This window comes from Typopeltis vanoorti, chromosome 24 (assembly GCF_054136105.1).
Source record: "Typopeltis vanoorti isolate ZY-2024b chromosome 24, IOZ_Tvanoo_1.0, whole genome shotgun sequence".
NCBI classification, from domain to species: domain Eukaryota; kingdom Metazoa; phylum Arthropoda; class Arachnida; order Uropygi; family Thelyphonidae; genus Typopeltis; species Typopeltis vanoorti.
Genome location: NC_143572.1, coordinates 57,240,255 through 57,265,551, shown reverse-complemented (window position 1 = coordinate 57,265,551; position 25,297 = coordinate 57,240,255). Strand labels below are relative to the sequence as shown.

Sequence of the window (25,297 nt, the reverse complement as noted above, 5' to 3'; positions counted from 1 at the left end):
GCCTACCTCTACCTCACACCATATGCTTTCAAAATCATTTGTCTCACTTCCTTCCAAAGCCTCCACTCTTAGAGGACATAGGTCATCACTTATCATAAGCAGTACCCCACCACCATGCTTTCCCCTCCTATCCTGACGAAAAATGCTATACCCAGCGAATTCTAGTCCTGTTATTATATCCCCTTCTGTCAACCACGTCTCAGTGATCCCAATAATTTCTGGCCAGGCTGATGCTATCTGCGTCACCAATTCCTCTCCCTTATTCTGGATACTCCTGGCATTAGTATAAAGCATATAAATGCCATTGTCTCTATACCCAGCATTATCCCTTCTAGACTCCACTGGGCTCAGTGCTACCTGACATCGTCTCCCTTCTCCCAAGTATCCATTCCCACAAGAGGCCATCCCTGCTATCATCCTTCCTGGATGATAGCAGGGGTGGCCTCTTGTAACTTGTGACTCTCACAGTGACTCGTTCAGAACAGCAATCTCTCCAGATGCCTACGTCCTTCCTCATTCAAATATAAGCGGTCTCTCGCATACAATTCCTCTCTTTCCTCAAACGCACTCCAAGCATCCACATATACCAGTCCTCTCTTGCCACACATTCTTGCTATTATGCCATTCAATATCACCGCTCTTCTGCTCAGTTCATCATTATCATACCTAGGCAACACTCACACTAGTTTTCCTCTCTCTGTCTTCTTCCGTACAGCTTCAAGCAAAAATCTCATATTTCTCGCTGCCCGATTTACATTACCACTCAAATCATTCGTTCCTACTATCACAATCATCTCATCCACCCTTTCACCTCTCTTAATTGCCATAGCCACCCTTTCTATTGTTCCTCCTGGCAAACACTCCTCACGCATCCTAGCTTGAACACCACGGATCATTGAGTCGCCATACATTATACCTCTTACCATTCTCTCTCTCCTATTGTTTCCATTCTCTCCTCTTCTTTCATTCCCATAGGTCTCTCAATCCCTCTCTTCTACTGCTATTCTCTCTTCTAGCATTCCCATACCTCTCTCGCCTACTGTTTCCATTCTCCCCTCCTCTAGCACTCACGTACATCTCTCTCATTCCCTTTCTCCTACTGTTTCCATTTTCTCCACTTCTAGCACTTCCATATCCCTCTCTCATTCGGTCTCTCCTACTGTTTCCATCCTCTCGTCTTCTAGCATTCCCATATCTCTCTCTCATTCCATCTCTCATACTGTTTCCATTCTCTCCTCTTCTAGCACTTTTATATCTGTCTCTCATTCCATCTCTCCTAGTTTCCATCCTCTCGTCTGCTAGCATTCAAATACCTCTTTCTCATTCCCTCTCTTCTACTGTTTCCATTCTCTCCTCTTCTAGCACCCACATACCTCTCACTCATTCCCTCTCTTCTGTTTCCTTTCTCTCCTCTTCTAATACTCCCAAATTTCTCTCTCTCCCCCCCCCCACTCTGATTCGGCTTGCATTTATCTCTTCCATTCTTCTAATCTTATCTTTCATACTTCTGCTCTCATTCACAAGACATTCCACCTCCTCTTTCAGCTCATCTATCTCCCTCTGCATGTCAGTCACTCTTAATCTAAATTCACTCTCCCAAACAAAACCATCTCCTAAACTTTCAGTCACTCACGCCTTCCACACTATCAACTATTATTTTCTCATTCATACATATATTTTTTTCATTCTCTCCTATCATGCTACTTGTCTTCCTACATTCATTCCCCATTCCTGGAGCAACAAGGTCGGATATTGATAATTCGACACTTATTTCCTCCCACTGCCTGCATTTTGCACACATACGCTCTCCGCTCTCTTTAACAAGCCACATATCTAATTCTCGAGACGCATACATGCCGCAAGTACTGTATGCCACAAAGTCCCTTATGATATTTCTTATAATCAAGTTCTTAAATGGCGAAGGACTTGGCGATATGCCACTTACAACTGCAGCTGAGTCCGCCATCATTCCTTACTGCCGAGTAGCGTAATTGTTAATTATTAAATTAATAAATTCCGTTAAATAAATAGAAAAAAAAATTACAAACAATTACAAGAAAAAGAAAACATTTAAGTACACTAAATAAGATGAAATATAACTAAATACAGTAATGAAAACTTAGCTTCGTTTTGTCTTCCACCGTTATGCATTCGATTCCGATGGTAACCAAAATATATTATAACGTGACAGCAACTAACTTCCAAAAAACAACCACTGAAGTACACTCGTATTCAGAGAAACAATTTAGCACTCAAAAAAACGTAGAAAAACGGGGAAAAAAACGGACCATTCACCGATTAAAAATCACTTTCTTCTGCACAGCTCAAATTCACCGCTACGTGCTACAGTGACGCTAGCGCCACTACTTTGCGCCGAAAATTGCAGCTCAACCTTTGAATATTTTTATTGTCCAAATATATGCACCTACTTCTGATTAACCAGATGAAGATGTAGAATATTTCTATGAAGGCTTCCCAAATGCACTTAACAACGCTAAATCAGATGACATAATTATTATTATGGGAGATCTAAATGCTAAAGTAGGCTCAGAAAAGATCTCTTCCTGGAAACCATGGCTTGGGACAGAAATCCAAGAGCAGAAAGATTAATACAGTTCTGTGAAGAAAACAATCTGGTAATAGCAAATACTTTATTTAGTCACCCTCCTAGAAGACTTTACACATGGAAAAGTCCTGGAGACAGCTGTAGGAAACAGATTGACTATATAATGATTAAAAAAAGATTCTGGAATAACATCTTACAAGCCAAAACATACCCAGAGACTGATATTGGATCAGACCACAACCCTGTGGTCATTAAAGCAGCAATAAAATTAAAGAAAACAATGAAACCTCTAAACATAGAAAAATATGATCTTGGCTCCCTTAAAAATCGAGAAATACAAGATAAATTTTTAAAGGAACTGGCACAATCCACTGCTGTTAACGTTCCTGATCTCACCACGTATCCTTACCCTAAAGATGAGATTGAGGATAGATGGCAGAAATTTAAAGAGGGCATAAAAAAGGCAGTAAAACCAACAATTCCCAAATTTGAGAAGAAAATGAGTAAACCTTGGATGAATGACAAGATACTGAAAATGATGGAGGAAAGAAAGAAACACAAAAATCGTCCTGAATACAAGAACTTAAACAAGGATATCAGGAAAGAATGTAGGATTGCAAAAGAACTATGGTTCAATAACAAATGCAAGGAAATTGAACTTCTGGACAAAAAGCACAAAACCAGACAACTTCATGAAAAAGTTAGGGAGCTAACTAACCAATCTTGCAAAAGGGTAGTTAGTTATCGTTATTATTATTTTGCAAAAGGGTAAGCTCTCATTGCATTGAAGATACCAGTGGAACATCCTAATGGGGAAAGACAAAATAAGGGATAGATGGGTAGAGTATTCAAAGGAACTCTACAGTCAAGATAGAATAGATTAGTCAATGCAAGAAAATTTGGAGGGGCCTATTATTCTTACCTGGGATGTAACAAAAGCCATTAGGAAACTAAAACCAGGAAAAGCTCCAGAAATGGATGGAATTATGGCAGAATATCTAAAGGCTTTAGATGATAAGGCTATAAGATCACTGACTGACATTATTTGACATCTCCAGGGAGTCCAAAGACTCATCGAGGGAGGGCACCCGCTTTAAAACTCTCTCTCTCTCTCTCCACCACTCAATCCTCCAACTGCCTGCAACTACACCAACGGCATCTACCGCTGACCACCACTGGTGTTTCCAGAGACATCACAAACATCCATTCCCACGGTGGGATTCGAATCTGCAGCCTTTTTGGGTGGAGAAGGATACACTAACCACTCGGCCAGCCTGGCTGGCTATATGTAACAAAATACACGAAACTGGACACCTGCCAAAAGATTTTAAGCACTCAACGTTCCTACCAATACCTAAAAAATCGAAGACAATCAAATGTGAAGAATACAGAGCAATCAGTCTGATAGCAAAAGTTATGTTATATATCATCCTAGAAAGAAATAAACATAAAATCAAAATGGAAATTAATAAAACAATCTGGTTTCCAGGAAAATAAAGGAACTAGAAAAGGACTCTTCAACATTAGAACTATTATAGAAAGATATCTGGAGAAGCAGAAAGAAGTCTACTTATGTTTTATTGACTACACAAAGGCCTTTGACAATATACAACATAAACAACTAATCAAATGGATCAGAAATTTAGGAGTAGATGGTAAAGATACCAGATTACTGATAAATCTATATTGGGAGCAAATTGCCACAATAAAAATATCAGCAGAAATCTCAGAGGAATTCCCAGTAAAGAAGGGTATCAGACAAGGCTGTGTTCTTTCTCCTATATTGTTTAACCTCTATACTGAAAATATCTTCCAGCAATTAGAAGAATTTAAAGTAGTCAGCATAGGAGGCAGGAATATAAACAACTTAAGATATGCAGATGATACAGTACTGCTATCTGAAAATAAAAAAAGATCTTCAAAACCTACTAGAAGAGACGCTGAAGCTAAGTGAAAAATATGGAACTTAATTTCAACTTCTAAAAACCAAAACCATGCTGGTAACAAGAGAAAAAGGGAAAATACCCGATATAAATATTAAGATCAGAGGAAATACTTTAGATCAAGTAAAGAATTATATATATTTGGGTCAACTAATTACAGAGAATGGAAAGTGTGATAAGGAAATATTAAGAAGAATAGAAATTGCCAGATCAACCTTCATTAGCATGAAAAATATTCTGACCTCAAGGGAAATTCACACAAAAACAAGAATTAGGCTGTCCAAATGCTACGTATGGTCAGCGCTGCTATATGGAGCAGAAACCTGGACAATATCAAAATATTGTGAAAATAAACTAAAAGCCTTCAAGATGTGGATCCTCAAAAGAATTCTTAGAGTCCCATGGACTGCCAAAAAAACTAATTTAGAGATGATTGGAGAAGATAGGAATCTGTTGAAAACTATTAAGAAAAGGAAAACCACCTACCTTGGGTCACATACTAAGGCATGAATCCCTACAAAAAACACTTTTTGTCCTATGAAGAATGCAAAAGAGAAGCACAAAACTATACATGGTAGAAGCTCATGGTAGACAACCTCCTGGAAGGAGATGACATCTGACAAGACAAGATGCAGTGGCTGCACTGCATTGTTCAGAAGGCCTGGACAGAGGGACGAATTCCAAATGATTGAAGTAGAGCTCTCATAGTACCTATATACAAAAAATTACTCCATACATGAAGGATATCTTTTTTCCAGTTTCCATGTCACCTTTATCATCTCTAATTCCTTTTATAGCACTCTTTCCTCTATTTCTGAGCACTTTCAACAGCCTCCAGAATATTTTGCCACTTTCCTGATATTTATTTTCTATGTTCTTGTCAGTCTTCCCGTGACTTATGTTTAGCTAGTTTTACACAGTGTTTAGATTTGTTACATTTGTCTCTGTATTCTCTAAGAGCACAAGTTGACTTATTCACCAGGAACTTGCAATATGCTTTCTTCTTTTCCTTCACTGCCTCTTTAACTTCCAGTGTCTGCCATGGCGTTCTGATTTTTCTATCCTTACAGATAACCTCACCAGTCACAATATAAAATGATGGTACATGGCATATAATAAATATACTTTATTTTTCTACTAGAATCTACCATCCTCTCCCCTTTCTAGAACGTTTCTTACATTTGTACTCTCTGAAATGTTTCTTACTGATTTCTCACCAGTATCAGTCTAATAAACTGTTATATGATAAATCTCTCAGATTCACAAAATTTGAGTAGCACTTAATGTTTAGTATTCTAAGGTGCATCAGACAATTTATAATGGTCTTTCGCTGTTCTATTCTTGCAACTGTCGTACTGATACTTTTCCTGAGATGAGATTTGTTTATCATCTTTTTTTTTTTTTTTTCCAGGGTATTATTAAAGATTATTTAGAGGTCAAATTCATGTATTTTATGCAGCACCTTTTCTGGGTTGTTATAAAGTTCATATTTGGAAATATTCATACAATTTAGTAAATGCATCAGGGATGCTTCCTTGATGTCACAGATTTTGCTTTTATGCCATTGCTAAACTTGATTGGTCTTGTGTTGCCAGTCTTGAGGTGAAAGATCATGGTAGTGGCACAGCGATTAAACTTGGAGTTGATGGTAGCTCCTGGTTTTTCTGCTAAATACCAGTGGTGAGTTATGTCCTGGAGAATCATTCTTTTTATGTTTTCTTTTTGAGTGGTTTTAAAAAGATCAAAATCTGTGGTATCGCTTGATGTTGCAGCCATTTTTGCTACTTCATCTGCAGTTTCATTTCCCTTTAATTCCACATGGGATGGAATCCATTGGAAAATTATTTCGGAATCCTTATGTAGTTTGTTTATGTTTTTTTGCTGTCTCTGAGTATTTCTTGATGGCTAGTGTAGCAGTTCTTAATAGCTTGAAGGGCTACTAAGGAATCTGTGAAAAATATAAATTCCTTTGGGATTTGTTTATCCAAATGTTGTAGTGTTGTGTTAATGGCTATTAATTCTGCATGGTATGAGTTGCATCCAATACTGTTAGTTGTTTTTAGTTCTATATTTTGAGAGCCATAGATGAGTATGCCACTCCCAGAATTGCCATTTGGATTTTTGGAGCCATCTGTGTAGATCTTTATTGAGTAAGGTCCATATTCCATTATTTTTGAAAGAGCTAATGATCTCAAGATTTTCTAGGTTTTTTTTCCTGATGTTTCCCTATTTCAAAATTGATAACTATATTTTTCCTGTCTTGATTTGGAGGAAATGCTGGGTAGTTGGCTATTTTATTTGGACAATCCAAGGAAATTTTATTTTCCATGATTTCATGCATTTATTCTGTTTGTTGGTTGCCAATTTTTAAAAAGTACACTTGTTCTATAATGTGCAAAGTTGGCTCTTTTTCTACAAATTTAGTAAGATTTTCTTGCCACCTAATTTTGAAAGGAACAAGGTTGATTCAAATTCTACTATTTTTACAGAAGTTGTATCCCTTAGTCCACATATGATTCTAGCTGAAATTTTCTGAATTTTTATAAGCTTGTTTAAACTGCTTTTGTGATGTTTACATCCAGATAGGCGAAGCATATTCCATTATGGGTAGGATAACAGACATGTATGTCACTTTTAAGATTTTAGCATTGGCTCCCCACTCTTTAGTCTTCTTTTTGGTCTGCAATGTTGTTAATATATTTATTAAAGCTTAGTGATGGATCCAGAGTAACTCCAAGGTATTTGTTGTTTTCATTAAATGTAATTACTTGACTGTTTAGCTTAATCTTTGGTCTCTTCTGAGGTGGTTATTAATGGTAAATACACAAATTTCTGATTTAAAAGGGTTAATTTTGATTTTTTGGTTTTCACAGTATGTAGATAAACTTTCAATGGCTTTGTTTAAGTGACCTTCTGCTGTTTCTAGGTTGTTGTGAGCTGAGAATAGGACCAAATCATCAGCAAACATGGCTATCTTTGTTTCTTTATTTATACTTTTATCTATTATTATTATATGACAGCTCCAGGGAGTCCAAGGGACTCATCGAGGGAGGGCACCTACTCACAACTCTGTCTCCACCACTCAAATTCACCAGCTACAAAGAACCAAAACTACCATCATTATCTACACCAATGGCATCTACTGCCCACCACCACCACCACTGGTATTTCCACAATCACAAACATCCATGCCCACGGCAGGATTCGAACACACAGCCTTTTGGCTGGAGAGCAGATACGCTAACCACTTGGCCAACCAGGCCAGCAACATAACAGGCATCCATTGAAATCTCATCTCACCCAGCCTAGCATGGCGTATAATACACCTGTAGAAAATACAGCAGGCATAATTTTTCAAATGACTTTTTTAAAGCACCTGAAAGCAAACTTGATCATTCAAGATCTAATAATTATGACAAACTAATTTTATTATTTCTGGTGACCCCTACTTGAAAATCAATATAACAGATTTTTCTGTTACAGCTAAAACTGGTAAAACACTTCATACTATAACAACCGTGAAATGGATATATGTAATTACCATTCATCTTTATTATTAAATACTTAAGGAATTGACAGTGTATACTAGAATATAAATTAAATCAAACTTTAATATATACTTTCCAATATTTCGACAATGTCAACGAAATATTGTCTTCTTCTTCTCTTCCGTCTAAGACGGGTTGAGTCTTCTCTTGAGCAGGATATTCCAGTCTTCTCTATTCCTTGCTGTTTGAAAAAGTTCCTTATATGTCTGCATCCCGAGATGTTCTTTATTAATTTCAGCCAGGTAATTCTTGGTCTTCCGGGTCTTCTTTTTTAAGTTGGAAAAGTATTGATTAGGACGTTAGGAAGTCTGTCTGCATCCATGCGTACAGTGTGTCCAAACCATCACAGTTGTTGTTTTCTAATTTTTTCTATTATTGTCTTTTTATACAATAGTTCTTGTCTGACTGTGATGTTTGTTTTCTTTTCTATCCAACTTGTTCTATTTATTTTTCTTAAGCATTTCATTTCAAATGCCAGCAGTTTTTTCTCCTCTCTTTTTTTAACTGTCCATGCTTCTGCTCCATAGATGACTGTTGGTATAATTATTGCTTCATATAATTTGATTTTGGCTTGATTAGATATCTTGTTTGTTTTCCAGATTTTTTGTAATTTTCCCATGGTGGTCCATCCTATCGCTATTCTGTGTTTGATTGTTTTGAGTTCATCTATTGTTTCTGTTAGTTGTGATCCAAGGTATATGAAGTTGTCTACTTGTTCTATTTGTTCTCCGTTTAGGGTGGCCGAGATGGTAGTTCCGTTCCTCCCTATTTTCATCACTTTTGTCTTTTGTATATTTATTGTCATGTCATATGTTTTACAGGTTTCGTTTAGCTTGTTGATCAACTTTTGTAGTTCATTTGGGGTTCTTACAAGAAGGACGAGATCATCTGCATGTTTGATATTATTTATGTTTAAACCATTGACATTGATTCCAGGCTCATTGTCTATTGCCTTCTTTACAACTTCTTCTAGATATATGTTGAATAGGCATGGGGATAATGGGCATCCTTGCATTACTCCTTTTTGGATCTCTATGGGTTCTGTTGTGAGTGTGTCCTTTTTAATTATTGCATTTGTCTTAGAGTAATATTTTATCAGAAACTGTATTATATATTTGTCTATTGCTTTTTCTAGTAGAATTTTAAGAAGGATTTCTCTGTTGATGTTATCGAAAGCTTGTTTAAAGTCCACAAAACAACAATATAGTTCTTTATGGTCTTCCCAGCTGAGCTCTGCTAGTTGGTGCAATGAAAATTTGGTCTATTGGTGAATAGTTTCCTCGGAAACCAGCTTGTTCTATGCCTATCATTTCTTCATAGGTGTTTTTTAATCTATTTTGTATAATTCTTATGAATATTTTATAGGTGTGAGGGAGTAAATTGATTGGTCTGTAATTTCTGCAGTCTCTTTTGTCTCCTTTCTTGTATATTGGGATGATCTTTCCAGTTCTCCAGTCATCTGAGATCTCTCCTGTTTGTAGTATTTTATTGAATAGGGTTGTTAAATATTCTATTGATATGCTGCCTCCATATGACCACAGTTCAGTAGGAATAGTATCAATATAGTATCAATATCAACGAAATATTAGAAAGTATATATTAAAGTTTGTTTTAATTTATATTCTAGTATACGCTGTCAATTCCTTAAGTATTTAATAATCATGTGTAACCAGCATATAAGCCTTTCTACAAGAATTACCACCATTCATCTATTAAGCACTGATGGTAACTTGTGGAAAGTGATGGGCTCTTTATATATACAAACATTATGAAGTATCATTTTTCCACAGATAAATATAGACAAAACAGGATACATAGCAGATTGTTTTATGATTCAAATGTTGTACTAGTATCAAATTATCTGGTATTTCATGCAGAACATTTTACGAGGCTATGTAACTCAGTCAATGATGATGTTCTCTTCCTTTGGAAAGACAACGATTTAAATCCCTAAGAGAACCTTTTTAAAGTCTTTTCTATTTAAAGTGAATTAGATGGTCTCAGGTAAAGATAGGTCCCCCCCCCTCCATTTTGGCAACTCATCTAAGTCATTTAAGTAGATGGATAAAAGGAGTACTCAAAATGCTAACTTGAGGGAGTCCCTGTCTTATATTTACTTTCTTGGAAAAGGTATTATTTATTCCAACTCAAATTGTTCTATTTCTTAGAAAGTCATCAATCCAGTTTAGTACTTTCCCTTCTATTCCAATATGATAAATTTTTGAAAAGAGTTTCTGCCTCCACACTTTGTCAAAGGCATTACTGAAATCTATAAAAAGCTGCAATAGTGGATTTGATAGGTTTGGTCTAGAAGTTATCTTGAATTGTGTGGGTAGTAGAAATCACTCAGTTGTTGAGTGATTTCTTCTAAACGTAGCCTGAAAATGTGGTAGTATACTATTTTTGTTTAGATAGTAATTTAAACGTTGGAGTATCTTTTTTCCCATCAATTTGCCTAGAATTAAAGTCAGTGAAATTGGTCTATAACTTCCTGGTTGTCTTGAGGTTTGTTAGGCTTTAAGTATTGGTATGATTGTGGCTCTCTTCCAGTCTTTTTTCTTTTTTTAGGCTATTGTTGTATAGGCGAAGTAGCCAATCTAGAGCTAGGGAAGGAAGTTGTTTGATCGTAATTCCTTGTATGTTATCTGGTTCACATGATTTATTTATATATCCTAATCATTGCTTTCTTTTAAAAAATATTCCATCAGTTTCTAAGTTGTAAAAAAAAAAATGTATATACAATGAAGACAAAAGTGACAATACCTGCAAATGAACTCTAGTGAGTCCCTGTCGACCTGTGAATTCAAAATTACTTCTCATAAGTAGGTAAAGAAGAGCACATGCTTCATTTCTTACAGTTGACAATTTAGAATTACAACATCTTAACAACTGAAAAAAAAAATAATAAAATAAATATATAGATAAATTTAGGTGGTGACAGTTGTTTATCTGTAATTTTGCGATTTAATTACAATACCAAGAAACACAATAAATACAATATTTATTTAGCTGCTAATATATTACTGGATCTATACCCAGTATCACCAGAGCACAAATAGTTTGTCATACTATGCCATGAAAACACTAACAATCAGCTAACAGTGGGAACTGTTTTAAAACTGACACAAAGGACTAAAATCTTAATTAGATTGTAACAGATTACTCAATAATTAATCAAAAATCATAATTAATAAATTGGGATTTTAGTTCTTTATGTTGTTTTAGAGTTTTAAAACTTTTCCTACAAACCAGTGATTGTTAGTGTTTCAGCAGCATGACAAATTATTTTTTATTATGATTCAGGACCACCACAGTCACAAGACTCATTGTGGTAGACCCTCCTCTAGAAAACAAAGTCTATCATAGCACTCATTAAACTCATTTATCATTTGTGCTCTCACCACTCTATTAGACAATGCATTTCACAGTTCGACCATGAAATGAAACCACTCCTCATCCTTTTATTCACAACTTCCAGGGATAGGCCCTCATTCTCATTCCTTTCCCCTGTAATACCAAACAAAAAAGAACTCCACAGTGTCAACCCAGTAACTACCTCTCAGCAGCTGAAATGCCTCCTGATATCATGTTTGTTATCTGCCTCTACACTCTTTCCTTCAAATCCTGAGTACCAAATTTCTGCACAATAGTCCGGATGTGGTCTGATCAAGGCTTTATACAATGGAATAACAATTCTTATCTCTGCTGGTCAGTATCCTTCTCAGTATTGCAGCAATCCTCTGGGTTACCTTCACCATCTCTGCGATATGTTCCCTGAATTTCAGGTTTCTATCAATCCTCACCCCCAGATCCTTTACCTCCCCCTTCCTCCAGTACAGTGCCTCCCATCAATGTATCCCAAACGAATGCCAGTTTAATTCAACTAAATATAAAGTCTTGAATTAAACTGATATCCCCATTAATTTGTCCATCTGTCCATTTATTCAAATCCTCTTGCCGGCTAGAACTTCTGCACTATTACTAATAACCCTTGCCAGCTTCACATCATCATCATATAGGCAGCCAATCTCCAATCCAATTCATTAATCTGACATCCAAACTGATGTACTGCAACTTAAAAAAATCAGCTTATCATATCTAAACAAATACCGTATTAATTTTGTTTCTTGACATTGTGAACTAAACTACAAAATTACAGAACTAAATCACAAATGACATTGTGAACTAAACTACAAAATTATTCATCTATTAAAAAAAATTTTAATAGATGAATAACTATTAAAAACTTAGAATGTTCTTACGCGTAGATAGGCTTATATGTTCGTCAGACTTGTTGTAATAGGTTTCACGGTATAATAAGAACACAGATGGTTAAGAAAATAACTATTTATTAACTTAAAGGCTAATATTTTGCTGGTATTATATCCAGCATCTTCAGAGCACACAACACAAAGTTTGTTACAAAGGCAAGACAACCACAATCTGGTGTAACAGTGGGGATAGTAAAAGTGATTGCAGCGTGCAACACAAGACTAAAGTCCTAATATGGCGCCATCTAGGTTTAAAAAAAAAAAAAAAAAAATTCAAAGTTTTGAAATAGTAGTCCAAATGATAGTCTTAAAAAGTTTGAAAAGAAAAGCCTTTGTAACAAACTTTGTGTTGTGTGCTCTGAAGATACTGGATATAATACCAGCAAAAGATTAGCCTTTAAGTTAATAAACAGTTATTTTCTTAACCATCTGTGCTCTTATTATACAGTGAAACCTATTACAACAATTAGAATGTTCTTGTCTCTAATAAAAATATCTAAAGATACATAAATAAACACAGTAAAATAATAAGAAGATAATCCAAAATTAAACTACATAGAACTTTTCAAAGTATTCTTCAATGCACATTTCAGGTTGTTTCATTAACTCATTTATCTAAAGTCAAAATATAGTGTACAGCATACATTTCAATGTAAGTGCATAAGTTCCAAATCGTAAAATCATATAAAATATATGCAATAAAAGAAAACTAAAGCTTTGTAGCAAAGAGTTAAAAGATTTAACATGATTATTATTAATTAATATCTGACCTCAATAGAGACTAAGGACTCATCATGAGACATTATTCTGCTATATATATATATATATATATATATATATATATATATATACACTGTTAGATTCAGATAGTTATTCGGAAATTGAGAGAGATCCAACAAGAGAAATACACAATAGAACCAATAATCTCCTACAAAAGACTACAGAGATTCCACGGAATACACGGCTCTCCATCTGCTCTTTACACCCCCTCATTCCAAGGTTATATGGTCTCCCAAAGGTACACAAAGAAAACTATCCACTGAGACCTATAGTAGACAGCATTGACTCACCCACATACAGGTTATCCAAATATTTGGCGTCATCGTTAAAAGCTTATGCGGGAAAATCTTCTTATATTAAAAACTCAACAGATTTTGTCTCTAAAATAAAGGACCTAAAACTAAAATCTTCTGACATCATGGTGAGCTTTGACATGGTAGCACTCTTTACCAACGTTCCGACACAGGACGTTCTCCATATTTTAAAAAACACGATCTCAAATAAAATGTTCTCTCTGTTATCTCACTGTGTAAACTCTGGCTATTTTGAATTCGAAGGTAAACTATACAAACAGGTCAAAGGATTAGCTATGGGAAGCCCCCTCTCTCCTGTGTTAGCCAACATTTTTTTCGAGGACTTTGAACAAAAAGCAATCTCCTCTTTTACTTTAAAACCGAAAATTTGGCTTAGATATGTGGACGATATATTCCTCATATGGGAGCATGGTACTGAGAATCTTCACAAGTTTCTCGACCACTTAAACAACTGCCATCAAGATATAAAATTGACTATGGAGATTGAAGAAATTGTTCCATCTGTTTCCTAGATGTTAAACTCACCAAGATGCCTGAATCAATTAAAGTCTCTATATTTAGAAAGCCAACTCATACAGATATATATTTACATGCGTCATCCCATCACCATCCAGTGCAAAAGTTGGGTATTATATCAACTCTAGCGAATCGTGCAAGATCTGTACTGTCGGATGAAGAAGAACTGAAAAAGGAACTACAACATCTTAAATGGACCTTTAAAAACAATGGCTACTCTCTAAAAAATATTAACAACCAATTATCCCACCGTCAACGTAGAGACACAGGACGACTCCAAAGGTCATATCATCTTGCCATATATCAGCACACTATCCAAAAAGCTGAGTAGAATTCTAAAGAAGTTTAACATAAAAATGTGCTTCTCGACTATGCCAAAAATAAGATCACGCTTCAACAACTATAAACAACCTCACAACCTTCTACAATTCCCAGGTGTATACAAGGTCACTTGTGAATGCGGAAAGCCTTACTATGGGCAGACGGGGAAATCTATCTTACTACGTCTCTAAGAGCACCAGCACGACATTGCTTATAAAAGAACCAGAGCAACTGCTCTGTCAGGCCATGTCCTGCTTTCAATAAACACGAACAACGAAAGCCACCAACATGAAATAAATTGGACATCAACTTCAAACCTACACATCTGCCATTATGAGGTAGAGCGCCACATTGTCGAGTCAAAGGAAATCACCTTGGACCCTTTTCACATGAATAACAATCTTAGCTATAATTTGCCTGACTCTTTCAACTCTACTATTAGATACTGGAGATCGCGTGATTCCACACACGCACAGGTGTACAACAATAGAACTTTAATAACTCTGACCGTAGTTCAAGCTCATAATAACTGTATTTTAAAGTCGAATATTATGGCTTTATAATTGTATAGCTTTAGAGTGTGTCAATGTTAATTTCAGTGTCTTTTAATATCTTTCTATGTTCTTATCGCTTGATGAAGTCATTCTTGATGAAACATGTTGCGTTTTTTCAAATAAATGTCATTGTGTTATAATTCTCGGGTTTTAAGTCAGTTAATTTAGAAAATTGAATATATATATATACATATATATATATAATATATGGAGTTGGATAATCAAAAATATCTGAACAGAATTTATTACAGAAGAAATCATAAACAGTGTCAAAGATGCAATCTACCATGGCCATCTGCTAGAAAAGAAGGTGGCAACTTGACTTAGTCATGAATAAGATGATTAAATTTCAAAAAATATTTTCATACCTAATGCACTGTAAAATGGATAGGTTGAAGGAGTAATATATTGCATCAATTCTGCTTAAAACTTTTAGGACTTAGAGAAAAGACAGGCTTTCACAATGGATGATACCATCAACAACTCAGCTGATAAAGAGTGAGATCAGTCTGGTGAACTGCCAATAATGATCACTTTGTCATGGACGATCTAATGCAGCAAGAATTTTTTCCTAAAAGAAAGATGAAGAATAACACTATGAAACTATTTTTTCTTCAATGATTGAGATGCAGCTTTTGAAATGACCTTATAATGGTCTTCTAGCACCACAACAAAATTCCACATGGTTTTGAGTCCTGAATTTATTAGTAAAGCACAGCAAACCCACTCATCCTAAAGTCCTACCAGAAATGCTGACAATGGAAGGATAACTGAAATGGTTACATAAAATCAGTAGAATCATACCTCAGAATTTATATATATTTTAATTTCCCTACAAGAATTCTGTCCTGGATATATTTGGAAGTGGATTTGGGAAGTGGATATGCGGACATCAGTGAGACAGATGAGTGTAAGAATGTATATAATGTACCCGAGCCAGTACTAAAGACAAGTAATTGGAAACGCATCAAGATAAGGGTGGGGAAAGGGACCTCTGCATCTCATGTATACTAATGTCAGAAGTATTAGGAACAATAAAGAAGCATTTTTGACCTTGGTTGGCTCTTCCTGGCAATAGGTTACTGGCATTAATGAAACATGGCTGACGGAAGAGGATATAAGTTAGTGGGATAGAATGTGTAAGTTATAGTGTATTTGGAGGGACAGAGAGAATAAAATGGGAGGGAGGAGTGTTATTGATGATAGCTGATGAACTGCAGCCAAGGAAAATTGAAGTTGTATTGCAGGATAGTGAAAAGAACTCATTTGAGGCAATTTGGTATGAGATTGTGACTAGCAGAACAAAATATACAGTTGGGTGCTGCTATAGACCAGGTGACTGAATAGATGGTGGAGATAGTATGCATAAACAAATTGATGAAATGAGTAGAAGGAGGGTAATTATTATGGAGAATTTCAACTATGGTAACATTAATTGGAAGAAGGAGAGGACATATGTGAGGAAGGAACTGAATTTTATTCAATTATTAAGGGATAACTATCTGAGACAGCATGTAATAAAAAATACTAGGGGTTTGAGAGTGCTTGACCTGGTAACAGCATCTGAGAATTTGACTGCAATGAATATGGCCATGTTGCCACCTATTGGTGAGAGTGATCATAAGGTCTGATCACTGGGAGGTGGCTAAAGGCATGGAATTTTTGATTAAGACAGGGTATATGTGGAATTACCATGCTGGCAAGTATGGCAAGCTTAGGAGATTGCTTGGTTCAGTACCATGGCATGTAAAACTGCAAGGGCTGGATGTCGATAGAGCAAGGGAAGTGGTCAAGGAGCATTTACAGGAGGTTATGGCTGATTGTATACCTAAGGTCTGAATAGTAAAACGAATAGTAAAACACCATTAAGTTTGAGCTGCAAAAAAAGAAACAACTGTGGAGGGAATTTAAAGAGAAAGGTGACCTGCAGGCGCACGAATAGTATAAAGCGCAGGCTAGAAGGGTAATGAGTGTGGTAAGAAAAGCAAAAATGGATTATGAAAGAATATTGGCCATGCAGGCTAAAGAGAATCCCAAACAGTTTTTTCAATATGTTGCAAGTAAAAGGTAAAATGTTCATGGCAGAATGATTTTAAAAAATACTGAAGGTAGGGGAGGTAACCGAATCAGCTGATATAGTAGAATTACTGAGTGAGCACTTTGCAAGAGTATATCATCCAGGTGGTGACATTGCAGGAATGGAAGAACCAACAGCTTATACTGGAATTGTGATGAATGAAATAGAGGTAATTAGTCTATTACAGAACCTCAGTGTCAATACATCTGTGGGATTGGATGGTATACCAGCTCATGTCAGTCGTGAAGGGGCTAAAGAATTGTCAGCCCTTGACCATGTTGTTTAATCTGAGTCTCGGGTCTGGTTTAGTCCCGAAGGTGTGGAAAGAGAGGAAAATAGTTCCATTGCATAAAGGAGGATCCAAGACTCCTGTTGCAAATTACCGACCGATCAGCATATCAGGAGTCGTTGTCAAGGTCTTGGAGAAAGTAGTCAAGGGAAAAATACAGGACTGGATTGATGAAAATGAGATACTGTATGGGGGACAGCATGGCTTTGTGAAGGGTAGATCATGCCTCAGTAACTTGCTCAAGTTTTATAACACAGTGACAGCTGAACTTGATAAGGGTAATTAGTTTACAGTGATAATGCTGGACCTGGCTAAGGCCTTTGACAGGATACCACATGGAATTCTAATCCAAAAACTGCAACATATGGGATGAATATAGGTTTGGTGAGATGGATAGGTGGGTGGTTGATGGGGAGATATCAAACAGTAGTTTATTCAAGAGTAGAATCCAAAAGACGACCTGTGACTAGTGGTCCAAGAACAGGGTTCTGTTCTTGGACCACTGCTGTTTAATTTGTTTGTTAACGATATAGGGAAGGTTCTAAGAGGAACGGTTCATTTGTTTGCTGATGATGCAAAGTTGGGTAGGGCAATAGTGAATGCAGAAGATGTCAAAATATTGCAGGATGATTTGGATAGATTGGAGTTCTGGGCTAAGGAGAATGGATGTCAATTTAATGTGACAAAATGTAAGGTTATGCATTTTGGGGTGAAAAGATTAGCAGCAGTATATCACATTGGTGGAACTGTACTCCAGGAGATTGATGAGGTCAGTGACTTGGGAGTGTTGGTGGATAAGCAGATGAAGTTTAGGGGACACATTGCAAAAGTGGCTAAATCAGCTCATCAAATCACTTGGTTGCTGAAAAATACCTTGATGAGCAGAGACAAGCAAGTTATTGTGCCTGTGTACCGAGCCTTGATAAAACCTCATCTCGACTACTGTGCCCAGATTTGGTCACCTAGGTTTCTTCTTGATGAGGAGGAGTTGGAGAGGATCCAGAGGCGAGTGACCAAGATAATAGCAGGTCTATAGAATGAACCTTATGAGAACAGGTTGAAGATTTGTGGGTTGCAGAAATTGGTTGATAGGTGAAAAAGGGGAGATATGATTGAGACATTCAAATTGCTGAAGGGTTTCTATAGGATTAATTCAGAGGATATTTTTGAGAACAGGACTGGTGGTGGGAGAACTAGGGGACATCTGTGGAAGCTGGGCAAGAGTGTGGTTAGCAAGGGTGTTAGAGCTAGGTTTTATACTTTTAGAGTGGTGAACGAGTGGAATAAGCTGCCAGAGTCTGTTGTGGGTGCTATGACAGTGAATGAGTTCAAGGCAAGGTATGATAGATACACTGAGAATGTCGAATAGTTGTGTGTACATGATGTTTAGGGACTCCCTCAATGAGTCTAAGGACTCCTTTGAGTAGTCTGTAATATTAGTAATAGTAATAAAAGTAATAATAGTAATATATTTGATTAGTCATAATATTTCATTCTTGGCTGCAAGAAATGTGAGCATCATCCAGGAAACTGGATGATGAACAGAAAAAAAAAAAATATATATATATATATATATATATATAATATATGGAGTTGGATAATCAAAAATATCTGAACTGTAGAAATTAGTTGGCAAAAGAAATAATGAAGATGAAACAGCAGTAGCTAATAAAGCAATTGGTTCAAGAAATGAGAATGGTAACTAACTGGTGGCATTTTATGAAATGAATAATTTTGTGATAGGAGAAAGCTTATTTAAACAAACCCATACAAAATGACCCCAATATCACCAGATGGTAAAACAAAAATCCAAATTTATCATATATTGCAATCAAGTGTACTTTTAAGAGCTCACCCTTAGATGTTAAAGTAAGGCAAGAAGCATGTAGGATATTATCACTGCTTAGTAGCAGCCAAAATTAAATTAAAACTGCATGGGATTAAAAGGGATGCTTAAGGGTCAAAGCTATAATAACTGAGAGGAGACTTCCACATAGCCTTTAAAGGAATGCAAAAAACCAACCAGGGCTTCTAACCTAATGTCCAATCCTCACATCTCGTGGTGTACCCTGTTGGATATCTACCTGGATACTGAATGAACGAGGATGGGCTGGCAATTTGGGATTTAGCTGACCAAATGTATTCTTATTGGCTTAAACCAATATACAAAATGATGGTACAACAAAATTTCATGACAAATTTGCAGCAGCTTTCAAGAGATTGCCGCATGACAAAATAGTAATTAAACTGATTAGTGTATTGGACTGGAGACTGGCTGTTTGATAGGTATTAACAGACTATGTATGGGGGAGAGTGATATTCCAGAAGAGGAAAGTCATTAGTGGTGTGCCCCAGGGATCTGATTTGGGGCCATTATTGTTTAATTTGTATGTACATGATGACATTGCAAAGGGCTTAAATGATGATGTACAGTTATTTGTAGATGATACATATCACAAATTGGATGGGAGAATTAGTTGAGAAGTACAGCAGATGTCGCAGCCTTGCAAAAAGACTTGAATAGACTGTCTGAATAAGCGAGTGTGTGGGATGCCAGTTTAATACAGCAAAGTGTAAGGTTTTCAAATTTGGGTAACAAATATGAGATGCAGAGTATAGGATTGGCGGGGGATATCTTAGAGGAGGTGGAGGAGATTAAAGATCTAGGGTGGGGGTGATGGTCGATAGAGACTTAAAATTTCATTGACATTTTGCTAAAACTGTTAGGACAATACAGCAGATTATGGGAATGATTTGGAAAATGCTGATATGTACAAGTAAGGATTCCATTGTACAGGGCTTTCATCAGGCGCATATGGATTAGCACAAATTTGGTCACCTGGTTTTCAAAAGGATGATGAGTTGTTGGAGAGGGCTCAGAGACAAATGACTAAAAGTCAGATTCTGGTCTCTGGAATGTGAAGTATAAGACCAGATTGAGAGAGAATGCAAATTGCAGCTAGATTTTTTCATAGAATGTCTGGAGACAAGGGGAGAACATGAGGCCATCCCTGGAAACTGTATAAGTAGGGTATGAGCAGGGGAGATGAGAGTAGAAGCTAAGAATTTTACATACTTGGAGCAAATGTAGATACTGGAAATGGAACTGATGGGGATATATTGCAAAGACTGACCAAAGCTAATACTGCTTTCAGAAAATTAAATAAGATGGAAATCTTCAAAATTTGTGTGTAGTGGGAGAATTAAGTAGTGCATGAAATGGATGAGTGTAGTAAAGTAGAGTATAATGCCCTCTCGTGATGAATCCTTGGAGGCATCATGTTTTATTATTATTATTATTACATGATGCCTCCAAGGAGTCCAAGGATTCATCACGAGAGGGCATTATACTCTACTTTACTACCAAAATAAAGATCTTCAATAGCAATGTTAAGGCCATATTATTATATGTATCAGAGACATGCCAGCTGTCCAAAAAAAACAGTAAGTTAAATTAAATGGTTTTTGAACAAAAGATCTTAACATATAATCCTAGAGAAATAAGGAATAGGGAACGACCAAGAAGAAGATGGACTGAGTCTGGAACAGGCCACTTGGCCTAGAACCTGGATAGAAAGACGATGATGACAACAAACAAAATGTTTGCATAAAAAATGAAAAATAATTTTGCCCCAATGTATAACAAATGATGGCATAGACTATGTTGACAAAAGTATTTGGGCACCTTACATGTCATGCAAATTTTGGATCCTACCACATGCAAATATTCAGGGAGTGCCTGCATAAGTCTGGTAATAAAAGGTGGGATGTGCTACATGTTTTGCACTGCACTCTATGTCAAGATGCCACATTCAACTGAAATGGCAGAGTTCCAACGTGGGATGGTAGTTGGGTGTTACATCAGTGGTCTTTCTGTCTGTGACATTGCTACCCATGTCAGTATACCAAAATCTACCATTGTTTATTTCATTCACAGATGAAAAGGTGATAGTGCTATCACAGCATAAAAATACCCTGGAAGGCCATTGACACTCACAGATGGAGATCGACAAGTTCTGTCTCAGAATGTTCAAGCATCCCATGTCATCAGTGGCAGAGCCCACAGTCAACCTGGGACATGCTACAGGAACATCTGTTAGCACTAGAACTGTCTGCAGAAAGTTGCATGCCTTAGGTTACCATGGCAGAGCTGCAGCAAACAAGCCACATATCACTCTTCCCAATGGCAAATGATGTTTGGACTAGTAGATGATTGGAAAAGGGTTCTGTGGAGTGACAAATCACATTTCCCGATGTTTCACTTTGATAGCCATTTGTATCTGGGCATTACCCGGGGAATGATTCTGGCATGACTACAACATTTCAAACGTCAAGTTTGGTGGAGTCTCGGTAATGGTCTGGAGGTGTTTCGGTGTGTCCACTGGATGGGGCTAGGTCCATTGGTAGACATGCCCAAAACTATGATGTCTGATGGCTACCTGCACATCATAGACAACTTCATGCTTTCGATGCTGTGCAAGTACTTCAACAGTGACCCCCTTGCATGTTTCAGCATATTAATGCTCCATGCCATACTGCACTGTATGTCCAAAACTGGTTTCCACAAAACAACACTGAAGTGTGGACTAGCTGGCTCAGAGTCCAGACCTCAACCCATTTAACATCTTTGGGATGAATTAGAATACCAAATAGCTCCAGACCACAGCAGCCGTCATCAGCATCAATAATGGGGATAGCTTTGCACAAGGAATGGAAAAATATTCTTGTTGCGATGTATCAGAAATTGGTTGAGAGCATGTTCCCGAATGGTAGTTTCTGTCATTCAGGCCAAAGGTGGTCCCACTTGATGGTACTAGAAATGTAATTAAAACACATTTTTTTCACCACAACTAGTCCAAATACTTTTATCAACATAGTATATAAGCTAACTGAGCAAAAAACGTAGATAGAAATAGAATGGACACATACTAATAACGAGCAACAGAGAGAGATGGATCCCAGAAGGAAAATGGGAAGGCTAAATTAACTTGGTAGAGAATGACAGTAAAGGAAAGAAGAAAGGCTGGCTGGAAGACCCAGAGAGAAGTTGAACTGTTGGCTCAGGTCAAAGGTTCTGGAAGAAAGGTATCTCAGCCTTATGTGTCATGAGGTATAAAGAGGATAAGTAAGTAGTAGTAAGTCAATCCTTCATTTCTGAGATGTAAATACTACAGCTACAGTTCTAGCATATCCACTCTCCAGCAGAAAGGCTACGGGATCAAATCCAGCCGTGAGCAAGGTTAATTGTCTGTGAAAATACTAGTGGTGAGTGGTAGATGCTGTTGGTGTAGATCAGTGGTTACCAAACTTATTTGGCTTACCCCCCCCCCAAAAAAAATAAAAAAATAAAAAAAATTCAACATCCCCCTGCAAACTATTTTCTAAGACCTGACCAGCTCTACCTGATACGTATAAAAGAAAATTGTATGAAAATTGGATCAGCAGTTCTCGAGTTTTAAGCAAACAAACAAATAGATACAAAAACAAATTTGCATTTTATTATGCATCTAGTAGAGATTTTTGAAGTTTGGAAATAAGCACCTTGGAACTGAAATTTTAAAACTATTTATTGAAATCAACAAAAGAAACATAAATTGCACATAAACATAGAAAAAAGTTGGAGCTGAAAATTTAATAACACTACTAAAATTATGAAAACAAACATAAACTGCACATATGTAAAAACTGCACATAAAATAGCAAATAATGATCAATAATATTAAAAACAATCCTAATGAGAAGGATGAGCCTGGTGTGCTGCTACCAATTTATTGATATTGGGCTCTATATTTGTCAGCAGCATTCTTAAATCACAGCGATCAGCTATTTGCAGTCAGTTTCTTTTTTTAGTTAAAAGATTTGTGACCACCCTGAACCCATGTTCCACTAAATATGATGATGGAAATGCGATTAAGAACTTTTTGACTATAGCCCACAATCCAGGATAAAGAATGGGCATCTCCTTTTGCAACCAGAACTGTTGGTACCTGTTTTTGAATTTTAATTTCGATTCCTCATTTGTTGTCACTTCTATCAGTTCTTCTTGTAATTGCAAAGATTCTTCTGTGTTTGTACTTGAAAACGGCTCCAAAACCAATCAGGTATTTTCATTTCAAGAATATCTTTAAATCGTTGGTTGAAATCACAATGGAGAGCCTCCAAGTGCTGAAAAAAAGCTGAGCACATCTTGATAGATTTGGAAACTGGCTGAATTCTCCTTGTCCTAAGTTTCATTTGAGGATAAGTTTTGACACAAACACAGAAATAACAGCTTTTGTTTTTATTAAATTCAGCTCATTTCCTTGGAGCTGTAGATTTGTTTCATTAAATTAGTTAAACAAGTTAGTCAAATAAGCTATGTCACTTTTGAAATGAATCAAGTTGGCTTGTAAAGAATCATCTCTGTTTTCTACAAACTGTAGGAATGAGTCAAAGAGTTTATAAAATCGATTCAAACAGGTACACTTTGATGACCAACAAGCTTCTGCATGGAGCAGCATGCGATTGAATTCTTCATTGTTTTCAATACAAAGTTGTCCAAACAATATGTCATTCAATGAATGACTTTTGATTTTGTTAACTGCTGTAATTACATAATGTAATGACCTGTGTGTAGGCAATCATTCAGGTATTTGGCAATTAAATGTTGATGATAAATCACACAGTGTACAGTGAATACATTTGGCACTGCCTCTTTGAAATATGCAATAAACCCATGATAGCAAACTACCATTGTTGGAGCATCATCGGCAGCAACTGACAAGATATTATTCAGAAAGATTTCTTTTTCTTTAAAAAACTCTTCCAATGCATGAAATATCAATTCTCTTTTAGTGTCACTTAGCAAATTTTTAGCAAATAATAATTCTTGGCAAATTTTATTTCTGGGTAATGTAGACCAGCGCTTCCCAAACTGTGGGCTGCGGCTCCCTTGGGGACCGTAGGTTTTGTTGAGGGGGGGCCGTGAAATAATGAAAACAAATTTAAAATGTTTTAAGACCCTTGTCAGTACCCTTGACCATTTTGTTTAATTTGAGTCTCGGGTCTGGGTTAGTCCCGAGCGGGTGGAAAGAGGGGAAAATAGTTCCACTGCATAAAGGTGGTTCCAAGACTGCTGTAGTAAATTACCGACCGATTAGCATATCAGGAATCATTGTCAAGGTTTTAGAGAAAATAGTCAAGAGGAAAATACAAGATTGGATAGAAGAAAATGGGATACTGTATCGGGGACAGCATGGTTTTGTGAAGGGTAGGTCATGCCTCAGTAACTTGCTCACGTATTATAACACAGTGACGGCTGAACTGGATAAGGGTAATGGATTTACGGTGATTCTACTGGACCTTGCCAAGGCCTTTGACAGGATTCCACATGGAATTCTAATCAGTAAATTGCAGCATATGGGAATGGACATAGGGTTGGTGAGATGGATAGGAGGGTGGTTGACGGAGAGATATCAGAGAGTGGTTTACTCGGGAGTAGAGTCCACAAGACGGCCTGTGACTAGTGGTGTGCCACAAGGATCTGTTCTTGGACCACTGCTGTTTAATTTGTTCATAAATGATATAGGAAATGATCTGAGAGGAACAGTTCATTTGTTTGCGGATGATGCGAAGTTGGGTAGGGCAATAGTGAATGCAGATGATGTCAAAATTTTGCAGGATGATTTGGATAGATTGGAGGTCTGGGCTAAGGAGAATGGATGTCAGTTTAATGTGGCAAAATGTAAGGTTATGCATTTTGGGGTGAAAAGATTGGCGGCAGTTTACTGCATTGGTGGAACCATGCTCCAGGAAATTGATGAGGCACGAGATTTAGGAGTGTTGGTAGATAAGGAATTGAAATTTAGGGGACACATTGCAAAAGTGACCAAAACAGCTCATCAAATCACTTGGTTGCTGAAGAATACGATGACAAGCAGAGACAAGCAGGTTGTTGTTCCTCTGTATCGAGCCTTGATAAGACCCCATCTAGACTACTGTGCTCAGATTTGGTCACCTAGGTTTCTTCTTGATGGGGAGGAGGTGGAGAGGATCCAGAGGCGAGTGACCAAGATGATAGCAGGTCTGTGGAATGAACCGTATGAGAACAGGTTGAGGATTTGTGGGTTGCAAAAATTG

At 36.8% G+C, this 25,297-nt stretch overlaps 1 protein-coding gene across 1 annotated transcript in view; it reads right to left on the bottom strand.

Annotated features, from left to right (window-relative positions):
- Positions 1-25,297, bottom strand: part of Ziz (dedicator of cytokinesis protein Ziz) — an 826,359-nt gene that overhangs the window by 156,123 nt on the left and 644,939 nt on the right. The window contains exon 39 of the mRNA XM_090414187.1: positions 10,821-10,946. Within this exon, the coding sequence (XP_090270313.1) occupies positions 10,821-10,946 (126 nt within the window). The remainder of the gene's footprint in view (positions 1-10,820; positions 10,947-25,297) is intronic.